Genomic DNA, 25,997 nt, shown 5'->3' with positions numbered 1-25,997 from the left:
ATCAGCGCGCGGCACAGGCCGATGGCGGCCACGGGGCGGAGGGGAGAAGGAGTCCTGCTGGTGCCCTCGGGCTTCGTCCGGGTGGTTGGGGGGTGACACGAGGAGGGGCTGCTGGTACGAGAGCGGGTGATTCTATGATTCTATGAAGCTGAAGTTTCATCTAAGGAACTGTATTCTCTGAAAGTTAGACAAAATGTTCGTCTTCATATCGAAAATGCCAGCGAATCAGCTCTCTTAAAACTCATTTTGGAGTGTTAGAAAGCAAGGATCCTCCGTCAGGCCCGGGCAGCACGACTTATCTCCATCGATCGTGTGCAGCCTGACGAGCTGGGACAGAGGAGATTTCTGACTTACATGTATAAATTTTGTTAGAAATCTTATACATATTCTATTACTTCCCAAGGACTCATTTTAATGTTATTATAAATTTCACAACAGTCAAAGCTCTTGCTAATTTGGACTTTTGGAGCCAGCTCTGCCTCACCTTTGAGATTGAGAAAGACTGCAAACAGAGGGGATTACAGAAGACACATCTGTTCGGCACAGATCGCTCTGAGCAGACAACGTGATCATCTCCAAGGAATGAGCAGTGTCCGGGGAAACACCATCTAAAAGAAACCATGCTGCCAGAGGAACGTTCTAACTTCCAAGAAATACAAGTCCTTAGATGAAACTTCAGCTTAAATTAAAAATATTCCACCTTTTGTAACAGTAACTGTTTCTTTCAGACACTGCTCATTCCTTGGAGATGATAATGTCCTGTGTTCATATGATCTGTGCTGAACAGATGTGTCTTCTACAATCACCTGTTTGCAGTCTCTGCTCATCTCAAATGCAAGGTCAGGCAGAGCTGGCTCCAAATCGGGAAGAGATTTGGCTGTTGTGAGGTTCATAATAACATTAAAATGAGTCCTTGGAAAGTAATAGAATATGCATAGGATTTCCAGGAAAATTTATCCTTATGCACGTAAGTGGGAAATTTGTTCTGTGCCAGCTCTTGTCTCACTGCACATGATAGATGGAGATCATTCCTCGTGTTGCCCAGGCCTGATAAAGGACGCTTGCTTTCTAAAACTCCAAAACGAGTCCTAGAGAATTGATTTGCCAGCTTTTTTGTTATTACTGGGAGACAGAAAACAGCCCCACCACTGCTCCTTGGTCTTTATCTGGATGGATGAGGGGGTCTCATACCTCCTTTTCACTGAGGCAGCCCTGGGAGAGGGGAACTGGTGTCACCACCACTTCTTGGGCTTCATCCAGATGGCTGTGGGAAGGAAGGGGGGTGTCCCACACCCTCCACATTCCCTGCTCCGGTGAACTGGCCTCACCCCAATGGCTGGAGGGGCTCCTACAGCCCTCACAACTCCCAGCTCACTGTTAGAGTGACGGGTGCAGTGCCATGACCACCCCTCAGTGGCCCCAAAACACCATCCTCAAACAAGGTATTTGGTTACAAAATGCGTACCAAAACAAGTTTTATTTCACAGCATCTCAACTTCACAAGTTCATGGGAAAAAAAAAAGAACAACAACCAACCACTGAACTGGCAACAAATCAAACTTTTAAATAATGGAGCAAAATTAAACCAAAACTGTGTGGTTTGACACAAAATGTACAGCCGTGACCCAGAGCCAGCCCAGCGGCATCTCCACACACCCTTCAGTTTGTTACTTTGGGCCCACTTTTGGTTAATTAATAGGTAATGTAGTGATAATCCTTTGCCACACGGTGGCAGCTTTTAGGTGAAAAGAGAAATATTCCCACACGGGACTGCAAGCTAGACACTAGAAATGGAAAAAACCAGTCCCCAGCTCTGTGTGTCGCTCTGTCTCTGCAGCAGTGCTGCTTCTGCACAGCCACCACCCCAGAGGACGGAGGGACCACAAGCTGCGCCTCCAGATAGCTTCGTCCCAACCCCACCACTCTAGCAGAGGCAGCGGCACAGCGCTCGCTCCACCAAGGCTCTGAACAGCTTCTGAGCTCAAGAACGCTCAAGCCAACGTTCAGAGTAACGTTTAGGCAACATTCAGCGTTCTGTAATGTAATGCTCCTTATCCTAACTTGTTCTTCTGATAAAGAAAACAAAAAGCTTGCTGGTTTAAGATACAAACCCATAGATTCTAGGTGTCTAACTCCAGCCCAGGTGCCCACTGCAACTACACAACCTTCCACTGAATAGAGACTGCAAAGCGTTGCAAACCAAAGTGCTTTTTTTCCTTAGATGGTGAGAAAGGAAAGTTAGTTTTGTTACAGAAAACTATATACACAAAGACATTTCTAGACAAAAACATATTCTGATTTTAATCATACTAACAGTAGTGTTTTATCAGTTCTGGAGATAGCGTGTGAGAGATTCCTTTGCTCAGCTCTACCTCTGTCCCCTCTGTAATGACTTTAAGGAAGCGGTGGACCACTTGTTTTCACCACTGTTTGCTAATTTAAAGGCTTGTTATAGGCTAGATGTTTAGTACATCACTATTTCTTGCATGCAAGCACAGTTATATTCAGTAGAAAGTTTAACTAGTGGGCAATTTCTTAAAACCTTTTGGAAGATAACTGACAAGCTCGTTGTCTAACTTACTAGCTACCACCTCCCTTACACAGATTGGAAAGTCCTTCGATGTTAGAGAAAAGTCACAAGCATATTAAATTTTACACAAATAACTTGAAGCTACATACAGTTGAACACAGTTACAAAAGATTTGATAGTCACTGTCATTATTATATATTAAAAATACATTTTGAGCCCTACTTAAAGAGCTTCAGTAAAACTTGCTGCAATTCTAATGAAGCCAAATTAGCTTCAGACAAAACGCAGCTGAAGCACAAAGATTCAGCTTTGGTTTTGGCTACAACCAACATTTAATACAAGGAACTGGAATTTACATTACTTTACATATTAGAGAGCAGGTCCCTTACCTCAGTCCGAGGTATAGTATTTCATTAAGGAGTCAAACTAATTACAAATTTCTCAGTCTTAATAGCCAAGCAACAGTTTTGTTCCTTGCAAACAGACACAGTTACTTGTGTCATAATATTGCTTCAGAAAATAAACCCAAGCGCCGAAGTCACAGAAGGTTCCAGATATAATCAGAGTTCATTCTCAACCTGGACATTTTAAAAATAAATGAAGGAATAAGTAATGGTCAGAGAAGTTACTTCACCTCTGCGTAAGCATCAGAGCTGGGCACCAGCTGTTAAGAGGCTGTTCAGATGTGCAACAAATGCTGATTTTATGAGGACCATCACAGTGATGCAATGCTTGGAAGAACAGAGTAAAAAAAGAGCATTTTAAATATTGAGCATGCTTCGTTGCGCTGGCTTAGCTCGGCAGCGGTAGCTCTACTGACCTAAGTATTTGCTCAGAGCACATAAGACCATTATATAATACAGTCATACTAAAAAGGTGCTTATTTCAGACCACGGAACACTGAAACAAATACAAATCATAAGTGACACATTTGCCAAACTGCTCTTAGTCAAGTGCTAATCTTCCACTGGAGAGAGAGAATAAGGATGGCAGTCGCTTTGCTGACAATACCTTGTCCAACATGTGGTATTTCATGACAGATTTTCAAACAATCTTTCCTTTTTAAATAAATTCATATCCTTACAATATTAATAATCAACTAAATTGAACGGAGTAAATTCAGTCTTGCTACTTACAGACCTGTAGTAAAGTAGAGAATAGATGCCCTGTGTATCGTTAGTGCAGATATACTGGAATTGTTTTCCTTCTATGCAAGGCCAATGCAGGTAAAGAATAAATGGCTATACAAATTCAGGATTTCCCACTAAATAACATAACTAACTTAAAAAAGCACTGGTACCAGACCAGCCAGTTTTAGGCACATCTTTAAAAAAATAAAGTATGCATTTCATTAATGTAAAAATGTGAGAAGATTCTTAGAAACATTGGAACTTTGTGATGCACTGGAATGGAAGTGATGCTTCCTTTAGTTTCATAGAATACAATAAAGGCTTAAAATAAAAAAAAGAAACAATACCATAGTATTCTTCATAGGGAAGAACAGTTTCAGTAAAACCAAAAAGATAAATAAGGAATAATAAGCAGCCATGACAGCTGACTGGTGTATATTTGTGCTTTAAATATCCAAAAGAAAATAAAGTTCAATAACTCTTCTCGTACCATCCCCCAGACTCGGCACACGTGTCCGTAATGCACACCTCGATAGTTCAGTAATGCGCTGCAGGCTCCAAAACTAGCTGTAGCCATGGCAGGATGCCCACAGCGGCACCGAAGGGCCAGTGGCAACTCCACCAGCAGCGATCGGTGATGCGATCCCAGTGCCACAGGCTGTCAGCCAGAACGGAGCTTTGGTTAAGACTGTTGTGTGAGCCGTCTGTAATGAGGTAAAACTTGGTTTTCAGGAAGATAGAGAGCCAGTTCCAAAGCTACAAGGACGGTGAATTCAAACCCGATGAGATCTCTTCTGTTGAATCTGAATCTTTCTTCTAGTTTCTATGATAGTAATAAAAAAAGAGAGGGGGAGAAAGAATCAGTTAATCCACAAGATACTAATGCATTGTTAGATTAAGTCAGCACAAAACAGGAGCCAGTGATGCATGGCCAGAGCTGCACCTCCAGAATCAAAACTGTTGCCGAGGGATCAGACAAGCAAACCAGCTTATCAGCTCAGCTGTGACGCCCACACAACAATTCTGTTTGCCTGGGAAGGAGTAAGTGCAAAAATAACCTCACTGTAGGAGCAGTAGGACATCAGACTGCACCAGTCAGGCAGTTTTAATGAACTAGAAACCCCAAAACATCAAGGAAGAGCCCTAATGAGACATAAAACTGACAGAAAGGGCTGGTCTCAATGCAAGCATGCACAAAAATCTTGGCTTTTAATCTTTGTCTTGTTCTATGAACTAGAGGGTTTTGACAACACCCAAACCAGGTCTCGTAGTACTTACATCTATTAGGTGTTTAACTTCGTGTTTCCTGAGGTCACTGCTGATCTTGGCTGCAAGCAGAACGCAAGCACCAGCACACAGTTTGCGGTTCTGTTTGTTGAGTTTGCCTTGGAGAACGAGCTTCTCAAAGTAAACATACGCCATGGAGACAGTAACTGGCTCCAGATTGCACTCTTCACTCAGGTTCCGCATCTCCCTCTTTAAACTGGGAATAGGAAAAAAGAGACCCTGTCAAACACGACAGCTTTTATGACATGCTGTAGAAACAGTGCGGCATGGGAACTGAAAAGAGCATAACGGCAAGGCTCCTATCTGGAAAATCAAAATATGTATTTTTCTAGACTGGAGAAGCCCAGCTGGCAGCAAGCTGGAGCTGACGCACAAACAGATTTAACCCAGCTGACGACTTCTACTGTGAAAGGACAGTTCCTTATCTGCCCAGGAACCCCAGGGGCTTCACTGCCTCACTGACACAGGCCACTGCTGAATGGTTGCCTCTGGGCTCCCAAACTGGTTTGTGACTCATATTGAAGACTGACCCACCCTCACCTACCGAACATCACATCAAAGCTGTGTGCAGCACAGCAGTCGCTGCGTCGAGACCTGTCTACCACACACCTCATGGAAGAAGCAGCTCTGAGGGGGAAGGCAGACTGGTTTATATCCTTCCCACAACAGCTGGCCTTCCACTGCAGCGTCAAGGCAGACTTTATGGTGGATGCTACCTCTCATGGCTGCCAGCCATGCTACACCTGCAAGAAGATTTTGTGCAAGCACACTACTCAAAACAGCTACAAAGAGGATGCTGGCACGATGCAGATTCATCCTCAGCAAGGCTTCCACTCAGAGCCAAGAGTTACACATAGCCCTGGTGATTCAGCAGAATAATTTTTAAGCTATCTCTTTCAGAAGGCTCCGACTGCATTAACTGCTGTGTAATACCAGCAAGATCACAGCTCTTGGAAGGTGCAACAGAGCATCTTAATACATTTTGTGGAACATGAAAGCTGTGGACAGTCCTGCCTCTACAAAATGCTTTTCTTTACTGAGACTCCCCAGATCTAACATTCTTCTTTATCCTAGAAGCTTGTTAAGAGTCTGTGGTCATCTCAGAATCTAGTAATTGAAAGGTGAAAATAGCCAGAGGGTCCAGAAAGACAATCCAGTTGGAGTGGGACTGCACTATAGCTGAACTTAGGTTACACGTATTGGTTTCAAGGCTAATGCTGCTTCACTGTTAACTGGCTATAAGCGTTAGCGCACTACAGGTGGTGAAACACAATCCTTTGAGGTGGAATTATGAAAACCAACTGTTACCCTTTCTCGGCATCCTGAACATTCTTGAACAGGGCTGTCATCCTACAGTCAGCTCAACTGACAACAGGAGATTAGTGTTTAATCATATATACTATTAATAGATAGAGTATTTGCTCCATGCACGTGGAAGGTAAAAGCAGCCTTGTACAGCGTAGATGTTCTCGTGATTCAATGCTTGGTTCTTACCTCCTGATTTTGCTCAGCGTCAACTTGATATGAGGAAACTTCTCTCTAAAGGTTTCATTCATATCTTTTTTAAGGTCCGAAGGTTTCACATATTCTATAACTGTAGTCTGAAACACAAGAGGCAAAAGTTATCATTTCTCTTGTGGACAGCACTGAGAACAAATCAAGTCTTCCAAAGACGCTAATGCAAAGGCAAACCTGAGTTCTGTTATTCATAATTTAATACTTCTGCAGTGTCCTGAGTAACGGACCATGTCAAACCTCAACTACAGAGAAAGTTTTAAAAAACTAGTTAGCAAATGGTGACAAGAAGCAAATGCTTACATGGAGATATATGTCAGGTTGGTCCTCGACAGCCTGAGTGTACAAAACCAAGTGTCTGTATTTTTCCTAATCCTCAAAGGACCACAGTGTTTTCTTTCTAGAGGAAGTTTTCTTCCTCAAGGGGAAGTTCTTTATAGGAGGATCTTTAGCCACTCACACGCTCCCCTGTTCAGCTATGCCAGTCACTCACCATGTAAGAGGCAAAGATGAGAACACGTTTATGTTTTCCACAGGGCCACTGAGGATCATCCAGAAGATTTGGATCATACTCTGTGGCTTCCGCAGCTTCACTTCCTAAGGGAATGAGGAAAGCACGTTGGGTCACAAGGTACAGAGCTTTAAATTCCTCGTTTCCTCTTTAAAAAAATAGTTTTCAAAAAGCAAATGTTAAGCGTTGGTAGATGCCACTGTACAGGCAAACTGCAGCTACAATCACATTTGCATTTCATAAACGTACCAGTCAGGTATCAGAATTATTAAAAAAACACATAAGCTCTATCTCCAGCATAAGCCTGATGCTGCATTTTATACTTAGCGCAAACTAAGTTTGTCATCCACAAATAGGCACAGAAAACAACTCACAAAGCTGAATTCTTTTGCCTATCCTCTAATCTAACAGACAGCAGAGTTGCCAGGTCTGCTCTTTTACACAAGAAGGGCTTCTTGTCACAAACTCTGCCTTATGCATCATTACTGTGCTAGAGGGCAAGGAGGACCGCCTGTATCCACCAGCACCAGATGTTTCTTGTTGAGTAATACTAAACTTCACATTTCCAAGGAAAAGCTCTATGGTCCTTGAATTGCATAAACAGAACTAGGCCAGAACGTGTGCAAGTCTCAGTCCTAAGGCTCATCATTTATACTTATAAACAAGCCTTCTTTACTAGGCTGTGCTGAAGAGTCTCCTTCCTGCAGCAGCACATCCTTCCTAATAACGCACTTTATTATTTGCAACTTTTTCAGACAAATATATTCCTTCTATGCTTTTCTGCTGTGTGCAGAAGCGATGATAAAGCCAGCAGCTGTCCTTACCGATGTCTGTTCCTGCTGGTATCGTTTTTGCTGTGATAGGTTTATATCTTGATCCAGGAAGACTTCGTGAAGTATTAGCTCGACACGAGGGAACAACACTATGGCTGTCGGCTTTGCGAACAACCAGGGCATTGGTCGGATACAAGAATTTTGCATAGGACACAACCTTAAAGAAGGGAAAGTTGTAGTGGTTACAGTGGAAAATGTATTGGAAAGCTTATTTCCAGACATCTAGGATTTTCCAACTTAAAGTTCCCCAAAGGAGTTTGTATTTGGGAGTGGGGACCTTGAAATCATGGGACAGGAAGAAAGGGAAAAGGTGGATAAGGAATGCTTTGCTTCTACAACTTCAGCACGGAAGTGTTGTTGAGCATTTTGTAGGGTAGAAAAGAAAAGGAGAAAATCATATCAGCAGAATTCTGGTAATATATATATTTAACTAAAAAGGTATAAATTTTGCCCATATTTCTATCAAAACATCGCTCATATGTTGCCAGAGATACCAGAGTCAAATCAATTCTCTAGAAACAGAAGCAGAAGTGATCACAGGCTCCAACAGGCTGTTCCTCAGAAGCATTATCACAAGACAAACGGTTCAAACTAAAGATCTAAAACTTCCACTGCTCTGAAAAGTCACAACTCTCACCTTATGGAAGCAAAGCAGTGCATAAATTAAGTGATTTGCTTCAGCATGAAGTGGTCCCAGGGTGAAAATAGCCAGCTTACACTGCTCCAGCCAGTGGTTTGGTCACTGGCATTACGAAACAAAAAAGAACAAGAACATATTACCTTACCTTGCCATCAGCACCCAGCTCTACTCCTTCCAGTCCAAGCACCATCTCAGTGGAGACTGAAACTCCTCCAGAAGGATGTCGCTGCTTCTGTCCTTCCATTTTTAGATCACTAAACGCAGATAAGAAAGTGAGCTCTTACAAAATGTGGCATAAACTCAGCTTCCTCTATGATAAACACCAGGTCCATCCACCAGGTACAGCCAACACCACCACATCCGAGTTCCCCTATGTAGGAACAGGGCAATTCCTCAATCCCACCTCCAAGAAACTATAAATTTTTAACTACTCTTCAAAACGTGGAGATGTTCATTATCCAAAGAACCAGATTTCACCTCATTTTAATTCAAATCTGTACCTATCAGAAGTAAACTCTTTTTTTCACTATGGTCGTTCTACATAAAACCGTACCAATCCTAACACACAGCAAACATGACTTATGTTACTAGTTTTCCAGGATTAGAAACTTGCCTTTCAACTGCAATTTTCCAACCACTGTGAGCACAAATTCAAATTAAGAATTAAGCTGCTAGCACAACTCTGCTTCAGCGATGGCAGCATGCAGCTTTGTCACCTATATTCCAATGTGAAAAAGCAGCTTTCTGTTGAAGAACTGCTTACAAGCAGAACCACACAGTGCTCCAAGCTGCTCTAAAATAGCTCCAGTGACCTTGCTGCTTTTCTATTTAGCAAGAGAGCATTTTTCCCATCAACTATTTTTATGGCAAGTGTATTTGCATACAATACAATTCCCACCACTAAACATCCGTTTCCTTTGTCCATAAGTTATGTGCAGGGCAGAAGTGACAACACAATTGTTTTGCCAAAAGTGGACTGGAATAAAATTAGAATTTTCTATGGTAGACTTGTAGATCACAGACCTTCACAGAATCAATTCAGTTTTCACAAAGGACTGAGCAAAGCTGCAGGGAAATCCCGTTAGCAGGTTTTGTTTCTCATAAGCTATTATATCGACAGTTCTGTACAAAAGCATAATACAAACGCTAAAAGCAGTTTCAATCAGTTTCTGCCTTCCTTAGACTGCAAATAGCGGCATCCATGGCTTCGAGCTGAAAACCATAAGAGCATCGTAAACTTATTTAGCTGTAACTTCACTATAAAACCTTGAAGGTTTCCAGCAGAGGCAGCATCATCCTTCCCTGCTGCTCTGTTTGCTTTTTTTTGCTGACATAATTGTTTGTTGCACTAAAGACAGTTGATCCTGACCACTTTAGGACCATAGGAAACCCTATAGAGCAACAAATCACATCATCTGTTCGAAGTTGGCTTCAAGGATTTGACAGGACTGGAGTGCTTTAAAATGGAATAAACACCTCAAGAACAGTCTACCTGCTTTTCACTTGGAGTTTGAGTGAACACTTGGACTCTAGCAATGTCAGGTTTTACTGCTGTAATAGCAAGCTCTTGTCTTTACACATGAACGGTAAGTTAAGTAAGTTCACCTGCTTCAGGACAGGAGACCTACAAGAACCACACTCATTTAAAAGGATCTTTCACAAACAATAGAGCAGACATTTCACAAAGCAGTTACAGATGACTCACCTGATCCGTAAACTCTCCCCGTAAGGCAGGATAGAAAAAGCCACACACAGCGTTCGTTTAGCACAGATTAAAACTATCCTGTAAGCAGACAGAAAAAGATCTGGGTAAGAATTAAGATTCAGAAGCTACAAAGGAGCTTTTTAAGGAATATGAACACAGAACTCTTAAATTACATAAATCACATAGACATTGCTCTGTAAGTTACAGGTACTGCTATGGATTTTATGTTTTCAGAAAGCAGCACAGAAGCAGAGGTCTCACTCTGACCCTGTAGACCCTCAGAGCTGAGCCCTATATCAAACCCCAACATTCAGGAGCTGCCATCACCTTGGGAGCTCCTCAAAGGACATCCTAATCTTTCCATATATGTCTATATTTATGTAATTTTTACATACACTTTGTGAAAAGATGTAGATAATATTTTACATTTAGACAAAGTCTCACACCTCTACTATTAATAGATACGAATGCAGCCCTCCCTTTCTCTCCTGCTCAGCAACTGTGAATCAAGAATTTGGGTAAACCAAGCCATTCTCCGTACATGGTCCTCAGCTCTAACCTTTCTGCGTGTTAGAGATAAGGAGGGTGATAGAAGAGAATGATTTAACCTTCTCAGAGCAGAAGGGCAGAACTATGGGAATATTACTGCAGATGTAGCAGATAGGAGCACCTACTGTCTTCGATAGAAGTATCTATAAAAGTAACAAGATACCAAGGACATCACCTTATTCCTTCTGACATTAAATGGCTAAGTGTGTTGAATCAGAATCTACTTCTGAACACATCCTAATTCACCTGAGTATAGGAGGCACCTTGACCTCCAGAACTTACCTGCTGTTCTTGGTGTCATACTGCCTCATGTTCTTGATGAAGTGCATCTTCTTCAAACTTTTGTGCCTTGGAGACCCAGATATATGCTTGGTTCTGTAATTATAAAAAAAAACCCCAACCAAATCTGTTAAGTGCTCTGAAAAAAAGCCATGCCAGTTGTATGATCAGATGGCAGCAGTAGCATGCAGGACCTCAGATATTGGCGTGGAAGAGGGTGGAGGGAGGAGAGGACTGCATGCAACGAGTTGAGATTAATGCTGCTTTTGAAACAAGTACCTTCGTACACTGGCATATTCCACTATGTCTTCTAAAAAGTCTAGAGAGCAGCGCTGGGAGATAAAACGCCTTCTGCAAAATGTACAACACCACGAAGAGTGAACAATATTAGTTCATGGCCTCTGAGTTTATGAACTGTAACAGATCTACAAGCTCTTAGGACAAATGGCAGGGGCGCTGGATTTTTTTTGTTGGAAGAGTGCTTAACTAAGAGTTTCAAGTTCCTAAAAAGGCCAAGAACTTGTCTCCCACTCCAGGACCCTTGACATACATACTTACACCAACTTCATTAACAAAAGTATTCACCGTCTTCAACACATAAGAACAACTACCTATAAGTTAAACACCTAAAAAGGTTCAAAATATTCATTTAATATCCTAGAAGCAATATCACAAAAAGTCTACTACCCATCAAAGCAAGTTAATCCGTCATTTTATATCAATCCATGGACAGAGAAATCTGTATGTGACTGCACATCTGTGTGTATTCTCGATTCAGAACAGTTGTCTCCAGCTGTAGGAGTCAGACAGTCAATGACAGCAGCTCAATAAAACTGACAGATCTCTCTGGAAAACTAAATGGAGAGGGCTATTGGAGGAAACAGAGTGTTCAGTACCCATCTGAAATCCCAGAGCGGAAGACTTAAGGCAAATACTATAGGAATTGTGTGATTTAGTGTAACAGTAATAGAATATTACACTTAAGCAAAAAAATAGACTTTGCCGAAGTAAGATACATCACTGTTCTCAAAGTCCAATCATTTTTCGTTGGCAAAGATTTACAAATATATTGTGATCGGCTGCAATTTGCATAGGAACAATGCACTCTGATTCAATGACCACCAGCAAAACACTGACACTACAATGATCATCAGATTTCATATTTGCTGCTTTGGGTTAGGCACACATTGTGCTGTGTTTTTAGCACAAGCTACACGCATTCAAGCCCAAGATTCTCTTCCAAAGTGGTACATAACTCAACTATTGGACTATACTGCCATGGAAGGAGGCTTTGAAGCAGCATATGAGAGAACAGTTAACAGGACTCTGATTTGACACATTCCACTTTTGGAAGGAGGATTTTGAAACAGCCTGTCAATCTGCTAATCCCAGGCACTTTGCCTTTCCCCCTCCTCTAACCTAAGCTGGATAAGAAACCAAACCACACTATTTTGTTACTACAGAAGAGATGCACTGGAGTTCCGGACATAAACAAAACCTAGCTGATTTTTCTGCACCATGCCACCTAGAAATGCAAACTGCCACAGAGACAAAACGTGCTTTCACCTCTTTCCCCACTTCTTGCAGGTTATTTCTTCTCTTCTGAGCCACTCAGAGCTATTGCCAGAGCTGCCTGCCAAAAACTGTGCCAGTGAGACGTGGCAGTTTCACTCCACATGGCTTTGCTGATGCGCAGGACTTGCTATAATATTATGGATTTCCTCACTCACATTGCCTGCAACAGGAGTGTGTGCCCATCTTGCTTCAAGCTAGAGCAGGAACATGAAAAAAAGCACTTCAGAAAAGATGGTGTTCTGGTATTCCTCCTTAGACACTGCCATAAACGTTACTTATAAGTGTTTATCTGCAGGCAAGCCTCTGCAGCAAGGTCTCTGAAGCTACTGCTGTAGCTGTACACACCAACGCTTCTCTAGAGGTTTTGCAAAAAGACACTTTGATCCAAGCATTCCCGAAACCAGGTTAGTTCCTCGTTACTCACCATATGCTCAAGAGAAACAATTCATCATTTTCTGGGTCCTCAAGTACATAAAGAGAATGAATGTCAAACTAATGAATATTTTTCTTCTTCCCGAAGCCTCCCTACAAGCTCCCTAATACAAACAATTAGTACCCGTTTTCAGTGAATTCATAATAATTTATACTCCCACGTAAAACTTCGTTTTTCCCTTAAAAGGAAATTGTCTTCTGGTTCTCAGCAGCATTGCTCAAGCATCCTTAAAAGAAAAAAAACAAAACAACCATAGCTCAAACAGGAGCATTAAAAATTAGCACCTCTTTCTGTAAACACAAGAGGTAAATCCTTCCACAGGACTAACACCTTCAGTTAAGAGACTCCCTCCTGCAAGTCAACAGCTATCGAGGGTGCTGCTGGTGAACATTCCTAGCACAGCTTCAACGCCCTTCATCAGCACTTCAGTTCTAAAATTATCATTATTTTTGCTTTTCAGAGCAAACAGTACAGGAAAATTTAATGCTTTCACATACACATGGTTCTCCAGTCTACTTTGGCATCTAACCTGCAATAAAAAAACCCCTTTGTTAAATGTTGAGGCCAATTCTAAGCCTGCTGGCATGAATGCAGCTGGTAATATCCAGAGTCTTCCAGGACAGACCTTGCTGGATGCAGACAGAAAGACGCCATGTGTGGGGAGCAAAGGCAAAACACAGCTAACGCCAACGACAATAGGCATTGGTACAAAAAACCCCATGTAGTTCTCTAAAAGGATGCTGGTGTAAGTAACTGGATTGACTGGAAGAGCCCCAGCCAGACCCTCACTGGTAACTCCACAGCGCTGTGGATGCAACTGCCCACAGGGTCAATAAGTGGAGACCCACTCAGAGAATTGCACCTTCTGCACAGCACCTTGTTTTCTCAGTAAGCGAGACAAGAATGACAAACACTCGAACCTGCTGCTCTAAGAGCATATCTGGAAGTACAAACCTGCTGCAGCGAAGACAAGATCCTGCCCTTTGACTCAAAACCACAATGACTCATCCCCACTCTGCCAACAGGAAACTTCATTTTTAGCTACGCTTGTAAATAATATTTTTTGTCTTCAAATGAAGCTGTCAGCTTGGTGAAATCCCAGATGCTAAGCAAGACACTCTCCTTCAAATCTCAAAGCAAAGTATACGTAGGCAGGCCTCATTAATCCAGTTGGGGTACCCAAAACAGTCTGCTTGCTCAAGCCAATTAAGCGACAATTACTGTTGTTCTAGAGCAAAACAGCCCGAGAGACTTGCTAGAATCCTCAGAACCACTAATCAGCAGAAGTTTTTTATTAGGTAGGGGAGTTTGCTGCAGAATTTAACACTTTTTGAGTTGTCTGCACTTATTTCATATATATTTGCTTTAGTTTGAGTGCTCTTCTCATACATTCAATCAACACTTCAGCAACAGCCAGCACAGGATGGCTAACAGCGCTTGATAGCTTCTGCCTGATAAAAATATGTCGAGTCACATATCCTGTGCTAAGCAGCTTCACCTAGGTTACCACTTCTTGCTTGTGGTCTGATCCACTGGAATTCCAAGGATTTTAAGTAGTTGACACAGAGCATTTGTTGCCAAATGCAGCCCAAATACTAAACAGAACACCAAAAAGTCTATAAATGCACTGCAAGTTCATAGAATGCTTTGGGTTTGAAGGGACTTTTACAGGTCAGTTAGACCAACTTCCTTGCAGAAGCAGGGACATCTTTAACGTAATCAGGTTGCTCAGAGACCCATCCAACCTGACCTCAAATGTTTCCTGAGATGGGACCCCACTACACCCCTGGGCTACTTGTTCCAGGGTTTCACTGCCCTCACTGTAAAAAAATTCTTCCTTCTATCTGGTCTAAATCTTGCACTGAAGGAGGACCCTCCCAGAACTTCGAGATTAAAAAGAGCAACTGTGTTTACCCAGCCAGCACCTCCGAGGGGACCCACCAAGACAGAAAACACGCACAGCACATGCTCAGAGATAAGAGCCTATCAAGCAGAGGAATTCTGGATTACGCCTTGGCTCGTTATCTCTATGTGCACAGACAGACGCACAATCCAACACCGTTGCCAAATCCTTGATGAGCTAAACGTGCACTTATAAAACCAACACAAAAATCTTGTGCTCAGATAAAAACCCATCAAATTAAGTTCAGAGATGTATTTTGAATCCCATCCTGGGAAGCAGTGGCCAGCCCACAACTTTATCCTGTCTGTCGGACTTCCCATCGAGGAAATCCAGCTTCCAGCTTCAGACTTGTCCTCTTCTGGTCCTGCCAGTGTCCCACCATGCGCTGGCAGTGAAACCCTCTGCAGAGGGTGAACAAGAACAAAAAGCACACAGGATCCCTGGTGCCAAGGCTGACACAGCTCTTACGTGTTCCCAGCAGAACAGGACACAGCTAAGAGCAATCTATGTATAGCATCGGTAATCCCTACGTGTCCCATCTTGCTAATTGAAAGGAAAAAGCTTGTTAAGTCACAGCTTCAGAATAAAGAACATTGACCTTTCCAATGTCTTTCCCAAGAGTATTTTCCCCTTCCCACCCACGGGCTGGGCTACCTGCAGACACCCAAGAGACAAGGGCAAAGTCTGAGAGTAGCTGGAAACATCTACGATGGCCGTTCTTTGGCAGATATTATAGTTGAATGCAAAAGAGACATCAACCCAGCACTATTGGATGTGGCTTTAGGCACACCTGCTCTTGGGCCACTGTGTCCTCTAAGGACATTAAATTAATTTAAAAAATTTAAATTTAAGAAATTTAAATTGCAGTGGCCAATGATCCTACTTAAATCCATATGTGCAGCTGCCACTTGGCCATTTTCAAGCTTTTCTCTGTTTTGCCCCTCTGGTTCTGGCATTTCTGCCACAGTAGGTGAACGGACTGGCTGGTCTTGCTCCTTCCTGGAGGGTTACATCAGAAGTTTCCAAAATCTTCCTGAGTTCCTTATCAGGGAGTGCAGGGACAGAATGAGGGAGAATGATTTTGAGCTGAAAGAGGGGAGATTGAGATGAGATTTTAGGAAGAAATGTTTTCCTGTGAGAGTGGGGAGGCTCTGGCCCAGGTTGCCCAGAGAAGTCGTGGCCACCCCATCCCTGGAGGTGTTTGACTTTGAGGCTTTGAGCGACCTGATCCAGTGGCAGGTGGAATTGGATGGGTTTAAGGCCCCTTCCAAACCAAATCATTCTGACTCTCCTCCCATCTCAATTAACCTCCCATCTCTCCCCCAGACAGGTTTGCACTCCGAGTCAACCATGCAGCCAGAGTTCAATCAGCATTCAGCTATTTTCACCAACGCAGCACCTCGAGTGCATCTCCTGCCACGACTTCTTATCCTCGGGATGGATTTGTCTCAGCTGGAGTCGCATCCGTCACCCCTCTGCTGGGGGCAGGATGCCACGCTGCACACACGCACACAGGCACGCACCCCCCAGGCACTGAGCTAAAATTAGCAGCAAGGCTCGTATCCTCTGCTGCTCTTTAGCCATACCTACCGCTAATAGATGGGTGGACTGGGGGAGGTCATGGATTTTTAATTACTGTATAAAATTAGGGGCTAATAGATTTGGTTTCCCATTTCTCACTTGAAAGAGTTTTATTTTAATATGGATGTCCCTTTGTAAGGTCATTTACACGTCTCAGTTTAATCGCAGCTGTCAAGGGACTGAGTTATTAATATAACAAGGACAAAAATCATTTATTGGTTTTTGAAAGCACTAGCTTAGTAACAACTGTCAAAGGTGATTTGCACAAGAAATCCACATCCCAAATCCTGTTTACAATAGGAAGAACTACCTGTCAGATTTGTTTTGCCAAGATATATTTTAGAGACTTAAGCTGTATTGTTTTCCTTCCTTACAAGGGAGCCGACAACCTGACGCGCTTCGGTTTGACTACGTAAAATACTGGCATCAAGGGATTAAGAAAACCAGTTCCAGTTTTTAAGCTTATTTTTTCGTAACTGGCATTACTTACACAGCCCAAGGAACAGTAAATGTTTTCAGGCTTGCACCTCAGTGTCTGGGTGCAGGATCCTGGTTCTCATCCCGTGCCTTATCACCCTTAGCACTTAAATTAATGAGTTTCCTGCTTAAAAGCAGATTGAGTACAGCTCACCAGCAGCAACAGGTTCTCAGTAATTAAAGCCAAAAGAGACTGCATTTATACTGAATCCTCTTCAAACCCACATATCTGGTAAAAACAAATGAGTTTAAAGAAGAATCTACACTACGAAGTACCCAGCACCGAGCAAGTCACTTTTACAGATGGATGGTTTCAGCTTTGATGTTCAATGAAAGTCAGTGGCAGAGAAGACACTCCACACAAGCGACAGCAAGCTGACAGCTAAGTGCTCCTTCTTTACAAGGTCAGCTGCTCAGTGTTTTAGGGCTCCACAAACACAATTTGGATCACGGACCACCATCCCGGGAGCTCGTTCTGACATTTGTTTAAGTATCAGACTGCCAGAGAATAAATACAAGTCTCACAGAGGGGTGAGTTTAATTTATTCCTCCAGTAATCTTAATTTTAAAGGGTGAACCCAAAGTAGCTACAGGAGAATAGAAAGAGCAGGTCCCTCGCTGAGACCTCAGGATGAGGGAGGAGGCCAAATTCCTCCACCTTTGTGTTCTTATATTCAAACTGAAGGGGCACCAGAGTCTGGTCCCAAACAGCCAAGAGAATGTCCTGCACCCCTCAAACACCAGTAAAACCATATGCAAGGAGAAGAATCCATCATGCAGCCTAAAGGGCAGGCGAGAAGCAACAGAAATGAAGTATAACGTGAATGAAGGTGGAAGCAGAGTAAGTGGGAAGCTCACTAAGCCTGAAGAGTTTTAAATACTAACAAGGAAAGAAATTAGATACTCTTCACAGCGGCTGCTGCTTCACAACCACATATGATAAGACCTAACGCTACTAAGAAATGAGCTTTGTATCCATTGTACCCATAAATCACATTGTGTTGGTGCTATGAGTGTTTAGACAATCCATGACTAAGACAATGCCTTCCAGTAAGTATTATGAAAGCCGTCTGTTGCAACAGAACCACCAAAGCAGATGTAAGCTTTGCCATGGCCAGAGCCTGCTTCTTCTAAAGCGCTTCCAAAGCCCACTCCTAAAATCCCTGCTGCTTCACACAAAGCAAACCGCATGTGCTGGATAGGACATCACCAGTAACTGTATTACTCCACAATTCCACCAGTTTCTGGAGGTGTTCCTAGCTCACCAACCTGCTTCCCTTGGTGCTTTGTGCTCTGCTCACTGAGCGCTGAACCGCTGACCAAAAGAGGCAAGTGAAACGCAACGTGTGTCCTTGATAACACTGTGGGCATTATGCTAGAAATAGTCACGCACTTCCCTGAGAGACGATGCTGTCATTTCATCACGTGCCTTGTTAAAATAAGCGCCTTCAGCACAATAGAACTCCCAAGTTAAAAATAAAAAAAAAACCAAACAAAAACTTTTAACTGTGGAGATGAAGAAAGAATTTAAAACAGGCAGCTGGAGGAAACCAAATCAAAGAAAGCTCAGAGAGGTCTCCTAGCATAGGCATGTGGTTCTTCCCACCATAACATCTGTCAGCCCCTTCAACGCACAATCTGGAGACTGTGGTTTCACCAGGGTGAAATCTTATGCTTAAATTGCAGTGACCACAACAGAGCAAGAGCAAATCTGTCCATGCTGAGGAGCAAGAAGCATTGACCTGCACATGGCAGGCTAGCAAATGAACTGGCTACTGAGCCCCAAGGAAGGGCTGCAGACTCCACTGAGCTTGGGTCCCACCACCGCTGTGCTGGATGAGAGCTGGCATAGGGGGAGCGCTCCCGGGAGAAGGCGGCTGCAGACAGCCAGGGGGTTCAGCTCCCAGGGGAAGGGCTGCCAGGACCACAGCCTCGGGCAACAGCGTGAGCTGGCAGCAAGCTTTTGGTTTTAAAGACTCCATACGTCCTTTGAATCAAAAAGCTCCTTCATGAAACACTGCTTTGCTTGCCTTATGAAGCCAGTTGAAGTCTCCTCATTTAACACCTTTTTCAGAGGTTAGACTATAATAATTTATAGTAAATTGTACACAAAACAGCTATAAACAAAAGGAGTTTGAAGAGCCAGCCTGACAACAGTGGCTTTAGCTTAGCACCCTCCATCTGCAGTCACCTGCTTTATCAACAATACCTTCTGCTCATTAAAGAATCAAAATTTCATTGTTTGTGTGCACATCACACTATGCATTTTTCAACTCAAACTACAGAGCCAGAAGACTTCAGAACAATCTTCAAAAGCATCTTCAAGCTTGCTCAGCCTGACAGCCTCGCAGCTTTAACTGGCTGACAGATGGAAAAAGGAGGAATGCAGGACAGCTGAAGTTAAGTCTTCATGATTTAATATAACTAAAACACATACTGTAGGAAATAAAAAAAAAAGATAATACAGAGTTTTGTAAGAGTCACCTCCTCCCCCTCCACCAAACCAACCATACTCAAACCCAGCGCAAGAGCTCGCCTGTTGCTCAGAAGTACTCTTTGTAACAGAGAGCAAAGATCCTTCCCTCCCTGCCTCATCCCACAGTGCACGGTAAAGTGCAAAAACCAAGAACCACTGCTAGCAACTCTTCTGAGCTGGTTCAGTCATGGTGCCAAGAGCACCCAACAGCCCCAATGAAGCAGCTTCACCCACAGCTCAGTGAGACAGCCTTCCAGTTAGTTGCAAAGCAGATGCAAATCTGAATACCGGACAAGCCAAATTTCTGCAATTATCTAGGACCTCGGGCCTCAGCAAAGTTATGGTAAGCAGCACCAAGCGTTTAAACATGTCCTTCTCGCCAACCCCCACAGCACTCGGCATACTGCTGCTGCTCAGCATGAGCTTTGGGGGCTCCAAGTGCTCAGACTGAAAAGGAGGCACTTGTTCACCAGCTGAGATCTGAGGGAGGAAGGCAAGGGGAGAGAATTATTTTAAGACTGTGAACTAAAGAAACAATGTTTTAAGCCAGTACCCTGAGATCCTGCAGACTTCAGAGTCAAGCGTTACATTTGAAAATAATGGTCCAATAAAGCATGTGTTATTTTTCCTGAAGGAAGCTTGTAAAGTAAATCTTGCAAGTAAAATGTTAAAACCCAGCCATGAATCCTCTGCTACAACATAAGGTTTTGGCAGTACATTCAAGTCTACAGCAGAGAAGCACCAGGGTACAGAAGCTCCAATTGTAACGCTCCTACAAGACTTGGTTACTGGAGGTCTGAAACAGAGCCCCATCAATTCCTCCCCAAAGTTAAGCTACTCAGCTTTTTACATTTCATTAGGTAGCATTTTCCCTCTCAGCTGATGACTTCCAGAACCCTCTGCCAGGGCCCCGGCACAAAGGCTTTGAAAAGCTACAGAATCCGTCCACAGGTAAAATCAGCTGCAAGTACAGCTGATTCTGTACAGACTACTCCTGCCTGCAGACCGAAGCTACTTTAAAAGCCTCTCGGCTCTTTTAAATGAAGAGGTCAAATAGCCTTAGCATGAAAAGTCTTGAGGGTTGTTTGACCCAGAGAACCCTTTGCAGGGATGCACAAAGATGTGGATCTTCTGATCTCCAAGTCTCCTGCTAAGCACGCAACTTACTTCTGAGTAATATACCTGCGTGGGAATGCCAGATAATAAATACTACAGGCAGCTATAAATGATAAATTTATTATTGCACACACGCAATTCACCTACAGTTGAAAATACAAGAGAAAGCTGACAAAGCAAACTACTTGCCAAAGAGAAGACCGAAGTCTTTACATTTCAGCTGACTTTTAAATAAAGTTCAGGTTTAGAACACGTTCATTTTCAGTCCCAAGCAGCGCATCCCAGTTTACTGTTCCTGCCTGAAAGGTCAAAGTTTGCCAGCTCCAGCAGATCTTGCTGCTTCCTGAAAAGCACTGTGTGCGCTGAGGCTGTTCCAAATAAGGCCTGAAATTAAAACTGAGACTTTTAAACACTATATTTCATCCATCTCAACAAAATCTGTTTATTAGCAGAGGGTTATTTTTTTAAATATTTATGTTTCTCAAAGTGAAAAAAAAGCAGCTCAGCTGACAGTAGGACAAAACAACACATTAACCATCACAGGCATAAAAGCCTGACCAAGCATTTCTGCCATTCCACCCAAGGAACTCATTTGATCACACCTATGTCAGCAATCTGGCATCTAATTAACACTTAAAAGCAGAGTTGGTCCAAAGTGCTGCTATCAACTGCTGTTTAAACTCCCACCCTTAAAATGACCTAAATTAACTCGGTCATTTCTGATTTATCAGCAACCGTGAACACTCAGTTCAGCTCCCTGACCACTGAACATCAAGGGCGTTGGAGCATCAGTTGCAGATCATTCAGTCTGTATTTATTCTTAGGCTCAGCAGAATGCAGCAAATATATGGCAAACCCAGCTGCTTTACACGGCACTACACGGAAACCTCAGAAGCACAACAAGCATTGATATCAGGGCTGTTGTTCCCTTTCTTCCCACTTTCATAACCTCGCAATTTTCAGGGCCCCCTGTTATCTGTATTTCCCCCAAAGCTCTGCCAGTTTCAGACCCAGCTGCAGAAATTCATTAAAAAAATCCCTCTGAATGCTGATTTGTTCACTGCTTGTTGCCTCCCTCCTCCCTCCGCTGCTTGTTGTAAGGCTTGTTTTTTGGAAGAACAAAAGAACGAAGCAAGAAGGAAAAGGCGAAGGGAGGAGGGATGGCCAGCAGATTAAGCAATGGTATAATGCAGATCTTGTAAAGAGAAGGTTCCTTAGGAAAACAAAAGTGGAAGGTTAAAATAATTAAGTTTATAATGCTCAGCCAGCAACGCAATGAAATCGAGCATCCAGATTGAACCATGCCTCTGACGGAGCACCCACTGCTGAAATTTCCATCCTAAAGGACCTCACAGCTACTGAGCATCTCTAAGAAGCCCCGCATTACATCAGCTGAACAGACCACTGGTTCCTTGGGCTGTACCAGAGATCCAGCCTGTTGCTAACCAATCGGCATTGACTCTAGCAGAGGGGCTGTCACTGCCTGCCCTGGGTGATGCTGGCCGGGCTCATCAGCTTCTTGCAACTTCAAAATCAGGTCAAACAGGATCAAGTTTTGTAATAGAACTCTGCCCAATGAAGCTGCCAGTTCTAGATAAAGTGATCTCCACGGATTGGCGCAAGCTTCAGCAGGATGAAATCCCCAGGCACAGCACAGGACTGCAGCAGCACTGGTCATCAAACATGGTCAGAGCGAATCTGGAGACCCTTCAGCCCATACTCCTGCTGCATTTAGGGGAGGCTCCACTGAGGGCAATTCAAAACACCTCTTGATGGCGACTAAAAAAGGGACTCCAAGGAGAGCAGCTGCCTAAGTGGGCACCCAAGATTAGACATCCAGAGTTGCAGCACAGATTCCACCTCCTCCTCCCCTCTGATGACTTCATATGCCTGTGTATTTACATGATGCATGCAGTTAACCTATCCAGAGTAGCAACGGCAAAATGATATAGAGAGTCCCAAACACGAGTAAAAGGAAACCCATTTTGTGATTGTTTGACTTCTGAATCTTACTTTGCAAACAGCAGAGCATGCAGAATGGGAAGCAGCAAAGCCATCACCGTTCTGCAGGAGAGGAAGCCCCCGACTCAACTCCTCATGTGCTTGCAGTAAGAGAACCACCATTCTGCATTTGAAGGGGTGCTCGGTCGCAGAGCAAAGCATGGAGCCATCCAGTGAAAAAATAAAGTGCTCCGAGTCCCTTACCCTGCAAGATGCAGATGAAATTGTAATTACAGAGGGATGGTCCATCTCACCTACGCCTGTGCCCAGCGTGGCTGGGAGGAGATACATTGGGTCTAACACATGCCCACAGGCAGCACGAAGGCATCTGCTGTCCTTTTGTCAACAGATGCATGCATTTCCTCGTAAAGACATGAATCTTCTGCCTGGTAGTTTCACTGGATGTTGTCCACTCACTCCTTTCTTTTTTAAAGACAAAAAGTATATTAAATCACTCCAAATCACCCTTGTAAGTAGTATACACCATGATCAATGCAATACAATATACCCTTTCACCCATCTCCTCCAAGCTGAAAAATCATGGTCTGTTTGTTTTGTCATCACTCAGACAGAAGCCCTTTCATTCCTTCGGTTACCTCCTCACAACTCTCTACCTCCTATTTCTCATTTATCCTTCTTATCAAGTGGATTGACTAGAATTACTATCGCAGAACACAACATTTAAAACCAGATGCCAAGGAAAGAGGCAGGAAGAAGATCAAATGAGAAAATCTTAGGAATAATTTCTTAGTGTCCTATTGACTTGGTGTGGAAAGGGGAAGGATTGAATCATTTACGCAAACTCCATGAGTCCAGAACTCGGTCCACACAGGCACTCTTGAGTGTCACACCCACAGAGGTAACTGTGCATGTAAAGCTTTTGAAGCAAAACTTGCCCTCAAGAGCTTTACCTTCAGCATTAAAGCAATTAAAGGAATTGCACAGCACCCAGCGCACTGGCTGTTACAAACTAGGAGTGCTAGGAAGGAGCTGTGCCACAGCAATACCCCCAGGCTTCCCTGCTCCACAGGCAACACAGAACAATGCAATCTGTGTGCACAGGGCATCCATCCAGCAGGCCCAGTTTCAATTTCTGCAAGAAGTACGGAAAGAAAGGTCTCTTCCATCACAAGAAGAAAAGCAACGGGTGGTAAATGACAGGTAAAGAGGGAATAAATCCCAGAGGGATGACAGACAAGAGGACCCCCACACGTTACTGACAGGTACTTCTCTTTACATTCACTTGAGCTTCCAAGTACCTGTTTGCTGGGAATACACTGAAAGGGAACACCCAGCAACTGCACTAGCAAAGCTCCCCAGCTTTAAAGTACTGACAACATCTCTATTTCAGCTCACTAACAAAGCTCTGGAAGCCACTATAAAGACCACGGAGACTTAAAGCCTTTGATACCACTTTGCCTATCTGCAGGCTCAGAGAGCCAGCTCACTTTACAAAGCCATTTATGCAAGAAACAGCCTAAAAAGAGTTCCTTCAGAGCTCAAATCTCCAAGATCTGAGCAAGAGCCCACTGATTATAAAACTAACACTTTCCAGCCTTACTGAAGTCCTTTAGAAAAGCAATGCTAATCCTGCCTTAAAGGCCAGAACATCCTCCCCTGAGGGTGACTCAAAGTTCCCAGCATACAAGCATTTATTAATACACCAAGTTACTGCATAGACAAGCAGCAGAGATTAGGAGAAGGCACTGTATCAGCAGTGGGGCCATCGCACGGAGGAAGAGTCCTACCTGGCAGTAGCTGTCAGCTGTGTCTGGAAGCAGAAAAATGCCAAAATTGGGCTGGAGAAAAGCAGGAGGAAGGGTTTGGGATGAGCAGAAATGCAGCCAGAGAGTGAGGTACCCTGCAATCCCCTTTCCAGGCTTCCCACCCACTGGAGCATCCTCCGCGCTCCCCCTCGGGGTCCCTCCCGGGGCGAGGCAACAGCGGAGCTGCCCCCCCGGAGATGGGGTCGGTTCCCATGCCCTGCTCCTCATCCCAGAGTCCTGGGAAAGTCGGGCTTGTCCCGGTGCCCCGGGGGGGGTCCCGCAGCTCCCACGCCCCGCGGGGTCAGGGCGGCCCCGATGATGGCAGCATCCCAGAACGGTTTGGGTTGGAAGGGACCTTAAAGCCCATCCAGTTACAACTCCCTGCCATGGGCAGAGACACCTCCCACTGGACCAGGCTGCTTCAAGCCCCATCCAACCTCTCCTTGGACACCTCCAGGGATGGGGCAGCCACCACTGCTCTGGGCAGCCTGGGCCAGGGCCTCACCACCCTCATCGTGAAGAATTTCTTCTTAATCTAAATCTTCCCCCTTCCAACTTAAAATCATTCCCCCTCGGTTCTATCACTCCAGGCCCTTGTAAAAAAAACCCTCCCAGCTTTCCTGGAGCCCCTTTCTGTACTGGAAGCTGCTCTAAGGTCTCCCTGGAGCCTTCTCTTCTCCAGGCTGAACAACCCCAACTCTCAGCCTGTCACAGAAATCACCAAATGTTTTTTGGTTGGAAAAGACCTTTAAGATCGAATCCAACCAAGGATCCAGCTGTGCTAAGTGTGCCACTAGACCGTGTTCCTTACCGCAAGGAGGGTCCAGGTGCTGCAAGCCCTCTGGACCCACTCCATCACATCGAACCATAGAACCACCAGGCTGGAAATGACCAAACGACCTCTTGGATCATTGAGTCCAACCATTCCTATCCAGGTCGCCCAGAGCAGTGGTGGCTGCTCTACCCCTGGAGGTGTTCAAGGCCAGGCTGGATGGGGCTCGGAGCAACCTGATCCAGCGGGACGTGTCCCTGCCCGTGGTAGGGAGGTTGGAACCAGATGATCTTTAAGGTCCCTTCCAACCCAAACCATTCTATGATTCCATGACTCCATCCTTCTACCTCCTCCTTCCGTCGGGGATCCCAGAACCGGACACAGCACCCCGGCGGGCTCTGAGGAGCGCGGGGCAGGGGCTCGAACGCCCTCCCCGGCGCATGTCACGGCTCTCCTCGGAGCTCTCAGCGCTGTGGCCGATGCCACCACTCACCTCTGCCGCTGCGCCTCCGGCGCGAAGCCGCCGCCGCCCGCCGCGCTCTGCGTGGGGCTCAGCAGCCCCGGCACCGCCGCTCTGGCCGCCGCCAGCATCCCCGGCAGGGCGGGCGGCGCCGGCGGGCACAGCGGGCCGCCCAGCAGCACCTGCGGCAAGAAGATGCCCCCGCGGGACGGCTCCGCGTCCCCTTTGGCGGCGGCGGCGGCGCCGGGCAGCACCAACCGGGGGGGCGCTCCGGGCGGATCCGCCGCCTCCTCTTCGCCGGGGAGCGGCTTCTCAGCGGGCGGGCACGGCGGCCGTCCGTCCAGGGAGATGTTATTAAGGAAGAAAAGGGCGGCCTGCCGCCGCCGGGAGTCGCCCCGCTTGCGCGGCTGCTGCGGGTCGCGGGGAGGCGGGGAGCCGCACGCCGTGGCCGCAGCCAT

General features: G+C 44.7%; 1 protein-coding gene across 2 annotated transcripts; it reads right to left on the bottom strand.

Moving 5' to 3' along the window:
- Positions 1 to 1,474: 1,474 nt before the first annotated feature.
- On the bottom strand, positions 1,475 to 25,997 carry CABLES2 (Cdk5 and Abl enzyme substrate 2). Of its 2 annotated transcripts, XM_054081688.1 has the most exons (10): positions 25,573 to 25,997; positions 11,259 to 11,330; positions 10,983 to 11,075; positions 10,152 to 10,229; positions 8,592 to 8,700; positions 7,798 to 7,963; positions 6,956 to 7,059; positions 6,442 to 6,548; positions 4,939 to 5,143; positions 1,475 to 4,483 (listed from the first exon to the last, which is right to left on the bottom strand). In XM_054081688.1, exons 1-10 carry the CDS (start codon positions 25,995 to 25,997, stop codon positions 4,343 to 4,345), a joined length of 1,500 nt encoding a protein of 499 aa, XP_053937663.1. In that variant the 3' UTR covers positions 1,475 to 4,342. The 2 variants fall into 2 exon arrangements, with proteins under 2 accessions (XP_053937663.1, XP_053937664.1); XM_054081689.1 differs by lacking the exon at positions 11,259 to 11,330.

The sequence above is a fragment of the Cuculus canorus genome, chromosome 16 (assembly GCF_017976375.1).
Source record: "Cuculus canorus isolate bCucCan1 chromosome 16, bCucCan1.pri, whole genome shotgun sequence".
In the NCBI taxonomy this organism is placed as follows: domain Eukaryota; kingdom Metazoa; phylum Chordata; class Aves; order Cuculiformes; family Cuculidae; genus Cuculus; species Cuculus canorus.
Note: the sequence above shows the minus strand (reverse complement) of the source record. Positions and strands in the feature narration are given on the sequence as shown.

Excerpts from the sequence above, each read along its gene's own strand:
- CABLES2 (XM_054081688.1), bottom strand. The coding sequence starts at position 25,997 with ATGGCTGCGGCCACGGCGTGCGGCTCCCCGCCTCCCCGCGACCCGCAG. Across the intron at positions 7,060-7,797 it reads ACCAGCAGGAACAGACATCG|GAAGTGAAGCTGCGGAAGCC; the intron begins GTAAGGACAGCT and ends TCATTCCCTTAG. Across the intron at positions 5,144-6,441 it reads ACGCTGAGCAAAATCAGGAG|TTTAAAGAGGGAGATGCGGA; the intron begins GTAAGAACCAAG and ends TCCTATTCCCAG.